This window comes from Mustela erminea, chromosome 5 (genome assembly GCF_009829155.1).
Source record: "Mustela erminea isolate mMusErm1 chromosome 5, mMusErm1.Pri, whole genome shotgun sequence".
Lineage (NCBI taxonomy): Eukaryota > Metazoa > Chordata > Mammalia > Carnivora > Mustelidae > Mustela > Mustela erminea.
In genome coordinates, this window is record NC_045618.1 from 51,359,753 (window position 1) to 51,370,166 (window position 10,414).

General features: G+C 44.9%; 1 protein-coding gene across 2 annotated transcripts; it reads right to left on the reverse strand.

The window, feature by feature from the left end:
- Positions 1-3,278: 3,278 nt before the first annotated feature.
- On the reverse strand, positions 3,279-9,549 carry LOC116590807 (ribonuclease pancreatic-like). 2 transcript variants are annotated; one of them, XM_032343129.1, is made up of 3 exons: positions 9,528-9,549; positions 5,313-5,386; positions 3,279-3,819 (listed from the first exon to the last, which is right to left on the reverse strand). In XM_032343129.1, exon 3 carries the CDS (start codon positions 3,788-3,790, stop codon positions 3,335-3,337), a length of 456 nt encoding a protein of 151 aa, XP_032199020.1. In that variant the 5' UTR covers positions 3,791-3,819; positions 5,313-5,386; positions 9,528-9,549; the 3' UTR covers positions 3,279-3,334. The 2 variants fall into 2 exon arrangements, with proteins under 2 accessions (XP_032199020.1, XP_032199019.1); XM_032343128.1 differs by lacking the exons at positions 5,313-5,386; positions 9,528-9,549 and adding an exon at positions 4,712-4,772 and having other exon boundaries at positions 3,279-3,815.
- Between the last annotated feature and the right edge of the window lie 865 nt (positions 9,550-10,414).

Here is a 10,414-nt window from a genome sequence, read left to right on the forward strand (position 1 = left end):
CTGGGAGGCTCAGTGGGTTAAATGTCTGCCTTGAGCTCAGGTCATGATCCCCGGGTCCTGGGATTGGAGCCCCTGGTCTTGAGTGGTCAGGCTCCCTGCTCAGTGGGATGTCTGCTTCTTTCTTGACCTCTGCCCCCTCCCTTGTTCACAGGCTCTCTCTTTCTCAAGTAAATAAAGAAAACATTTTTTAAAAAGTGAATTAACATGTATACTGGTGCATGTGTTTCTCTCCTCTTTTTGTGTCACAAATAATAACATTTTATATGCAATGTTGTACACTATTTCCTCTTTCCCATTAAGAATATATTTTGAACCTATTTCATGTCAGTAGCAAAAGTGTACTTGGTTCTATTTGCATAGTATTCTGTTGTAAGGATATGCATCATATTTTAATCAGTCCCATGTTCAGGACATTCTGCTTTTTGCCAACTCTTACGAGTATAAACCAATTAGGAGGAATATACTGGAGCAAAACAGCAGCCCGAAGGCCCATGGGTTTATCTGTAGTGCGCATGCTGTCCATAAGTCCCTCTGTGTGCTACCGGTCTTCCCTGGAGATAAGTTCTGAAGCTCCCGCATGAGTGTGGGTTCCAGGGGCTATGGGTTGACAATAGGAAACCCTTCCAGATGCATTTGCTGTTACCAGACCTAAGGAAGCCTAGGAAAAGTGAACATTCTGGGCACAACCGTGTAGTTATTTTTATTATGATTATGATTATTTTTTTGTAATGGGTATCTGAGAGGTCAGTATCAATTGGATTAGACTTTGGTCTTTTAATGCTGGAGACAGTTAAAATGATAGCCATTTTAGTATATGGCGGACAAACTAAGGTACTAGGATGGACAGCTAACTTATTTGTACATTCACTTGGAACATACTCTGGAGCAGATTGAAAGTTCCCATTTGTAAGGCAATTTATCAGAATTGCCTCACTGAACCCTCACACCAGACTACAAGGTAGTTCTGACTCTCCCCATGCTAGAGATTGTCCTGAGGCCCAGACAGGGTGGTGATAGCAGGGAGCAGCAGAGTCCTGAGGGGCTACTTTAAAGCTCCAGGGCTCTTCCTTGGGCACTGCTGCTCAGAGGGAGGCAGGGTTCGATAGGGTTAAGGTCGGTTCTGCCCATTCAGGCTGCCTCTGAGTCTCATCTCTAATAAGGGTATATCATCCAGACTGAACTACCTGGCTTGTCAGGGCTTTGTTTCCTAGGTAGTCATGTTTCCTTAACAAAATGTATTTGTAGAATGTGACAGATGGAACTAGCCTCTGTTCCAATGGTTTTCTCACCTTTCACACCCCTGTCATCTCCAGGTGCAAACTGTGTTTATTTCTTTTTCTATTTTTTAAGATTTTATTTATTTATTTGTCAGAGCAAGAGAGCACAAAGCAGGGGGAGAGGCAGGCAGAGGGAGAGGGAGAAGCAGGTTCCCCACTGAGCAGAGCGGCCAAGGTGGGGCTCCATCTATAACCCTGGGATCATGACCTGAGCCAAAGGCAGACATTAAAGGTCTCTGGGATCGAGCCCTGCCTCAGGCTCCCTGAGAGCCTGCTTCTCCCTCTCCCTCTGTTGCTCTCCCTACTTGTGCTCTCTCTCTGTCTCATAAATAAATAAATAAAATCTTTAAAAGAAAAAGAAAGGAAAAAGAAAAAAAATTATTGAGGAAAGAATTGATGGTTTGACATCTCTGTGTGTCTAGGCTGGCTGAAGGAATTTCAGGACTGCATGGATGCTGCAAAAACTACAAGCTCTGGACATCACACTAGGGAACTTAAATAAAATATCAAGGCTGACATGGAGTGCACCTGCCATTCCTAAAAGCCCAAAAGACAAAGGTAGAATTCTGGAAAAGTGAAGCTACGTTTCCTGTGAGAAAAAATTATTTTCCTCCTCCTCCTGAGTGATTTGATCAGTGAACTTTTCAGAACAGGAGGTTAACAGAACCAAGGGAACTAAGTACCCTACTATGCCATCCTTTCTGATCTTGTTTCTCAGGTCTCCCTAGACCTACTTCCTTGATGCCATATCCATAATCTCCTCTACCTTACTTCTTTTTTAGAGATTTACTTATTTATTTAAGAGAGAGAAAGAGAGAAGGTGCAGGCAGGGGAGGGGCAGAGGAGGAGAGGAAGACCCCAGTCAGGCTCTGCGCTGAGCACAAAGCCCAAACGGGACTCCATCCCAGGAACCTGAAATCATGATATGCACTCAAATCAAGAGTAAGCCCCTTAACAGGCTGAGCCACCCAGGTGCCCTCCTCTACTGCACTTAAAAAAAGGGAGAGTGCAGGATTTTCTTCCTGAGTCCACTGTGGTGAAGAAAGAACAAGGACTGGAGGCCAGGAGACCTGGGGTCTAGTCTCAGTTTTGCCACTAGGAAGCAGCAACCATGAGCAAGTCTCTTACCCTTTCTGAGATTCAGGCCGTTCCTCTGTAAAAGTGGGGATTACATTATCTCAGGGATGGCAAGTGGAACACACACATTTACCTCCATCCTGCCTTCAACAGAGGCTACTGTTCAACCACATCCCTTATTAGAATTTTTTTCTGCAACGTCCTAGGCAGGCCCAATCCATTAAAGTGGATACATGATTCAAAATCTACTTATTTTTGTTTAATTTAATAATCCTTACAGACCTTTCTAGCTCCTAAATGGAACGTTCTGACTTTCCAACTAAGAGATGGCCATTTTTGTGATCTGGTAATAGCTCACTCAATAAAAGGAAAAGGAAAATTTAGGATCATAATTTCAGCCCCATGTCCTCCCAGCCAAGGTCTGAGCCAGGCTTTCTTGAGGTCACCCTGTCCTTCCTTCCATGCCAGAGAGTTCGGTATTTGAGCTCACCCTCCATCAGCTCACCCAGCAGGACAGTCCCAGACTGTAGCTCCCTTTCATCTCAAATAGCCCATAATTAACATCTTCATATTTGACAACAAGGCATCTCTGAGAAAAGGAATGATCTCAGGTCACCGAGAACCAAAAGTCAGGAGCAAAGGCACGTAATGATTCTATTCGATGCTTACGAAATCTACCCAGATTTACAGTTCTTACCCGAGCAGGAATGCAATCACACAGACAGTACCAGATGGCAACAGCTTCAGAAATCCAGGTGGTTGCAACTGTGTTTTATTGAAATAGTCCAGGAAGTGGTTTACACGGGGCCCCCCTCATCCCCCAAACCACAGAGGGGCAAGCCCTGGGTAGGAAGGCATGTGTATTTGGGACAGGAGCCCTGGATGGAGTTCTTTCTCTCAGAGCCAGGAAGGGAGAGGGGAGAAGCAGGTGCCACAACAGGGAGGTGGGACATCTCGCTGCTCTGGCCTCAGGTGCAGACCTACACAGAACCGTCAAAGTGGACTGGCACGTATGGATTCCCTTCACAGGTCACGATGATGGATTTCCGTAGCTGCTGGGTCTCGTATTCGCATTTGGGGTATTTGGCCTCTTCCTTCAGGCGGCAGTCAGTGATGCGCATTTTGGAACCGCTTTTGTGGCAGTTGGGCTTCGTGTTCTTACAGGGGACATTTCCCTGGAAGCAGACAGCCTGGACATCTGGCAGAGGCTCGTGGATAAACGTGTTCACCAGCTTGCAATTTCCAACCATGATATTCCGGAGCTTCATCATTTTATTGCAGTAGCTGGCAGTGACTGTGGAGGTGTCTGGGTCCATGTGCTGCCGCAGGAACTTCTCAGCCTGCGTTTCCTTGGCCAGAGAAGGCTGGACATAGCCCAGCACCAGCAGCACCAGGACCAGTGGTAGAAAGAGGATGAAGAACCTCTCCTGAGCCATGGTGGTCTCACTCCTCTGGAAGAGCCTAGCTGGGAAAAGGAGAGAGGAGAAAAAACATTGCCTTAGAAAGAACCCCAGCTCCTACCTGTGGCCTCCCTGGCTCACAGTCTCCCTTTTGGTCAGCCAGAAAGCTACCCCTTCTCCTGTGCAATTTTCCAAGGAATGTGACAGTTACATACACTCTTGTCGGAAAGCATTCAACTCCCACTAGCTGCAGAGAGGCGGGTCTTTGCCTCTGGGTAGTGACCTGATAGTGAACTAAAATCCTGCAGTCCTGTGTCTGAATATTAGAGATTTTAAAATTTAAAATACATTTGAGGGGGCCCCTGGGTGGCTCAGTCTGTTAAGTGTCTGCCTTGGGCTTAGGTCATGATCTGGGAGTCCTGGGATCGAGCCCTGTCTTGAACCCAGCTCCCTGCTCAGTGGGGAGCCTGCTTCTCCCTCTCCCTCTGCTGCCCCTTCTGCTTGTGCTTTCTATCCATCCCTGTCAAATAAATAAATAAATAAATAAATAAAATCTTAAAAAGAAGACAGAAAAATAAAATACATTTGAAAAATTAATATATTTATACCCAGTGCTCAAGGGGCTTATTAACAAATCCTTTTGAATAAGTCATGAGCTGATCGGCATCCCTGAAATACCACATGACCTGCAGGATCATGACGGACAGAGGGAGGCCTGTTTTCCTCCAACACAAGGGCAACAGCCCAGTGCCTAACACCAGCATCATAGAGGGATGCCAGTGTGTTCCCAAGAGCAATGCTTCCCTCCCCCAGTGCCTTTGGTTCCCTGCAGCCCACATGCTCCATCCTGATATTGGTCCAGCCCAAGCTTTCTTTGGTGCTAACCTCAGCCACCTTGGTCCCTCCAATCAATGCATAATAGAAGGAGTCCCTGAGATCATCTCTTCAGCCACTGACCTGGATGTCTAGCTTGTTCTCTAGGACAGAGCAGAAGGCCAGTCTCTGTGATCCCCGGATCTCTGGGGAGGGAATCTTATACAGATTACAAAGGGGCTTGGCTTCCAAGGAAAGATAGGTGGGAGGAGCATCTTGGTTTCACTTTAGAGGGAACCAAGGACCTTGTAAAGAAGGACATTGTAGGGAATCATCTACACCACTCTTTTTTCAGGACTGCTGGGAAGGGTGAGTCTTGTTTATAGTATCATGTGAACCTCATCTGTCTGCTGGTTCACAAGGAGCAACAATGAAAGCCATTATGGCAATGATGCCTGAACCCCGGAAAGTCATCTTCATCTTGGGGGGCCATTTGCAACAAACAAATAGCTCTTGCAGGTTTGCAAAGGGCACATAAACGTGTGATCTCCAGAGCAGCAGGCAAAGGGAGGTACTCTATCTCCTCAGGAGTCCTGGCATGGCTGGAATTCCAACAGCACCTCTTCTGGGGGTGGGGGCTGGTGGGGTCGGCATCCAGGCACCCACAGCTGGAAGACTGGGCAGACCTAGGTTCTGGGAGGGGGATGTTTCTTGCGCAGGGAGAGGAGGGGACCTGCGACCTCACCCAGTGTTGGCCACTTCAGCTCTCCTGCGTGTGGAAGGTGGGTGTGCAGCAGTTCTTGGCCACAGCAACCACTCCTAGAAGGTCAGAGAGGAGGAGAGGAACTAAAGTCAAACCAAACTCCCAAGGGATGTCAGGCTGGCTCAGTCACCAGGGCATGGGAAAAATCTTACAACTTTGCTTCTGTATCCATGTCCTGAAATGTCGCCCGGGGTTTTTCACTTCCCGAAAGTGGCAGCTGGAATGCTGAGGGTGTAACATGACCATGTGAATGGCTTTTCCCCTCTGTAGCACATCATCTTAATTCAATACACTGGCTTTGATTTCTCAACACACCAACATAGAATTATTTACCCTGGCACTTGGAAATGAAGATAAAATAAGGGATACTGACAAAACAATAAAATAAAGCAAAACCTAATGGAGTTCGTGACTTCATTAAAGCAGCCTCCCACTAAAAAAATTTCTAAGCATGGATATCAGGTTACTGAGAAAAGCTACTCAGTGGAAATACGAAATTCAGGAAGGAATAAAAAAAGATGATGATACATATGTGGACAAATAGAAGGTGTTTGACTATATAAAGCCATAATATCTTGTTGAGTTAAGAAGATAAATTTAAAATATATGTCAGGAACATAACTTGGAAGTGATGTGAATTGCCAAGTGTTCAAGAGATGACTAAAAGTATTGATTAGACTTTTCTATGTTTAGTATGCATCTGAGAATTTCTAAGATAAGCAATGAAAAGAAGGGAAACACAGGGTTTGAATTCCAAACTAGCAGAGAATAAGTAGACTGTGGATCAGTTAGGAGAGTCTAGTTGTGCTGCAGTAACAAACAATCTCAAAATTTCAGTAAAGTTTCTTTGTCATTCCTGCTACATATCTATCTTGGTCCAGCCTAGGGGCTCTGCCTGCTATTGTCACTTGGGAAAACAGGTTGGCACAGGCTTCTTCTTGACACACACTGTCTTAATCAAAGAGGCAGAGGAAAGAACATAGCACTGGGATGCCCCAGTGGCTCAGCTGGTTAAGCATCCTGCTCTTGATTTTGGCTCAGGTCATGATCTCAGGTCATAAGATCAAACTCTGAGTTGGGCTCTGGGCTGAGCTTGGAGTCTGCTTGGGATTCTCTCTCTCTCTCCTCCTCCTCTGCCTTTTGCCCACTCTTTCTCTCTGTCTCTATCTAAGTAAATAAATAAAACATAAAAAAAAAATACAGCACCACAGAGGACAGCTCTTAATGCTTCTGCTGGAAGGGACATATGTCACTTCTATTCACACTTCACTGACCGGAGAAAACCTCATGGTCACATTTAAGTGCAAAGGACAAAGAAATAGGATCCTTCTAGGTGCCTGGAATAAGAGAATTATTTTGAACAGCTTTAATGGCTGTCACAGAATGACAGACAATTACACCATTAATCCAAAAGAAGCAACGAAAGGATAGGAAATAGAAATGCCAGACAAATGAGACTAATAGGAAAGGCAAAATAAGGTAGGATAATAATAAAATAATAAAAATAATGAGGAAAATAAAAATGAATAATTATGTAAATGGACTAAATGGTACAGTTAAAAGACAATATTGATAGAAAAAAATTAGCACTCTTTCTATGTGCATATATATAGAGAGAGTATACTCACACACTATGTGTGTATTTATGTACACATAATACATGTAAGATTATCTATAATCTTGTACATGTAAGATTATCTATATGTATATGTATATATTGTAAGTTATCTATATGTATATACATGTATATATGTATATGTATATACATATAGATAACTTACAATTTTTAAGAATGTTTAAGAAGGTAATATTTTATTAGATGATGAGATGTGATAATCAGGAGATCAATAGAGTATTTGCTGGAGTACTTTCAGAGCCCCTTATTCCAATAGGTCAAAGAAAAAGTCAGAGTGAAAGAAATGGAGTTAACGAGGAGGCTGACAGTGACGAGATGGAGCAAATTTGTGCACTAACATGATGGGGATGGCTGGGGAGAAGGTCACATGAAGGGGTGTACATCTTGAGGAAAGAGTCAGTATGGGAGAAGACAGTGAAAATACAGCACAGAGAGAGAGCATAGCTCCACGAAGGGGGCTGTCATGGGTAAAGGAATAGGAGACTGTCTTGTCTGTGAGGTTGGTGGAAAGGGGGAGGTGGGTACCAGACAAGGAAGAGGATGCAGCTGAGAAACAGTGATGTTGACTAAGAATATGAGCAGCAGAAGAATGTCCCTTCCAGCAATGGGATTTTCTCCTAGCAGTGAGACTTGAGTCTTGTTTGCCTCAAACCCCTGTTTTAAAACTGGGTTCTGAGAATGTCTGCATCATCTCTGTTTGTCCTCTAGGTAACAGGGACAGTTATCCAGTATAGAATGTGTCTGTGAGCCATTACTGAGAGACATCATTTCCCATACATTAAATTACAGTTGCAGTATTTATCTTCATTACACAGATTAAAATGTGATATCAATCTCTCAAAATTTCTCTCAAGTAGTTTGACATACATCACAGTTGTCATTTCTGTTATGCCCCAATAATTGGGTCCGTGATTAAAGGAGCGAGACTGATATAAAGTGAAGGTCAAGCAAAGCTTTATTTCATGCCAAGCATCAAGAATCGAATGTTCAGGGATGCACCTCTTACAAGAGAGGGTGATCCTTCTCTGTTTCACAGTCTAGCTTTCAAGGGCAAAGGCCATGCGGTCGGGCCTGGCCATGCACAGGTGACCAATGAGATTGTAACAGACACAGAAAGCTCCACAATGATGGTAGATGACCAATTGAGTTAAAATTTACCCTAGTAGACATTTGATTTAGCCCATCACACCTTGGTTAGGATTGGTGCCCAAAAGGCTCCCAAAGGTCGGGGCCCATACTCCTGGGTAACCAAGGAGACAATATGCATCCCCCCCACTGATCGGATGTCTCCACCTGGCCTGACCCACCCTTGTATCTGGGCTTTGTTACCTGGACCTAGTTTCTGGGACTTGTTTTAAGGGAATCCCCTGGGGGAAGGGGAGCAGGGACAGTTTAACTTTAATGGAAGCTTCTTGCTAAGTAGGTCCTTACATTGCCCCCTTTTCTTGGGAGACTAGTCAAGTCTTTGACTTTTTAGCCAGTTCTATACCCCCCTTTTTAACAGCTGCTAGACTGTTTTAATGACTCCAGTGTGATTTACCCAGAAACAGTATTTCTCTCCTAAGGTTATGCAGAGCCCCCCACTTCCCTTTATGAGAAACAGTAAGTTAAGTCCCCCCCCTTTTTAATTTTGCAATTGTTCATACCTCCCGCCTATATCTTAACAAAAGGGGCAACAATTAATTTAATGAACTCATTGTTTTTTGAGTCTATTTTTAGTCCAGGATCAGCAGGGTCCATTGGCAGCAGCATTCACCTCTGGGGGGCGATCTTGTCCTCAGCTCTTTTGACGTAACCCTCATGAATCCAGGCCCTGATGCTTCCTACTTTTATTGCCATGGAAGTGGTCAGGATGACAGTAAATGGTCCCTTCCAGCAAGGCTCCAGGTTTCCCACTCTAGGTGCCCCCTCCAGTGGCAACGACGTATCTAAACCAAGTCCCCGGACTGGGAAGGGTGTGGCTCCACCTCTGTCTCCATCCCAGTGTGGTCAGTCCGGATCCCTGCATGGGCTCTTTTAAGACAGACTGTAATGCCTGCAGTGACTGGAGTACAGACTGATCAGTCATTTCTGCTATAGCAATCTCTTGTAATCGAGGGCAATGGGCAGGTCTCCCGAACATTATTTCAAATGCAGTTACCTTTTTTAAGTAGGGTGTACATTGCACCCAGAGGAGGGTGAAGGGAAGGATATCCACCCACCCACCGCCAGTTTCCAGAATTAATTTTGTCAAGGTCTCTTGAAGAGTCTGATTCATTCTTTTTACTTGCCCTGAGCTCTGGGGATGGTAGGTGCATGTAGTTTCCAATTAGTGCCTATGGCTTTGGCCAATACCTGTGAGACTGAATTCACAAATGCAGGGCTTTGTCTGACCCAGTCACAAGAGGTGACCCAAATCTCTAGTAGCTTTTTGGTTACCATTCCTGCCATCTCATGTTCGGCAGAAAAAGCCTTTACCCAGCCTGAAAAGGTATCTACAAAAACTAACATATACCTGTGCCCATATTTTCCCAGTTTCATCTCTGTAAAATCTATTTCCCAGTAAATTCGTGGTTCCTTACCTCTTTCTCTTTTCCCTCTTCCCATTCTAGTTCCTCCCGCATTTACTGCCTGACATTGAGCACATCTATCAACCACATCTTGAGCCATACACCCTAATTTAGAAATCTGGAACTGCTTGCCCATAAGCTCCTTAAGTTTGCGTGTCCCCAGATAAGTGCCCTGATGTATTTGGCTTACTAATTTCTTCTAGTCTTAGCCCAATCTCCTTCATAATCTAATTTAGTCCACTTCTGTAAATGTACCTGCATCCTTGACAGGAGGGCTGTGGCAGCAATTATGCGCAGTCAAGGGGGAACCCAGCTGCTACTGGATCTACTTTCTTGCTAAGATAAGCTATTGGCCTTTGCCAAGGCCCCAGAGTCCGAGTCAAAACTCCTTCAGTCACCCCTGCCTTTCCATCCACATACAAGTGGAAGGGCTTGGTAACATCTGGGATGGCCAATGCTGGGGCACTCAGTACAGCTGTTTGTAATTCCTGAAATGCTCCTTCTGCCTCAGCTGTCCACTCTACTGTAGTGAGTCCTCCCTTAGCCAGTTCATAGAGAGGTTGCGCCATCTCCGCGAACCGTGGTATCCACAGCCTGCAGTAGCTCACCATCCCAGGGAATTCCCTCATGGAGACCAAAGTCTAAATAAGTGGTGTGGCTCTTACAAAGCTGTGTTTTCATTGCTGACACCCGGTACCCTTTTCCCTGCAGAGTCTGTAAGAGAGGTCTTGTCCCCTGCAATCATGACCCATAGTCCTCAGCAGCTATTTCCATTATTTCCACTAACTCAGTCAGATTCTTCCTTTCAAATTCTTCAATTTTCTGAAGTTACTTCCTTATATCTGGGGCTGACTGACTGGCAAAGGCAAGATCGTCTACACGAGTTATCGTGCAACTTC

Coding starts and splice junctions, on each gene's coding strand:
- LOC116590807 (XM_032343129.1), bottom strand. CDS start 3,790: ATGGCTCAGGAGAGGTTCTTCATCCTCTTTCTACCACTGGTCCTGGTG.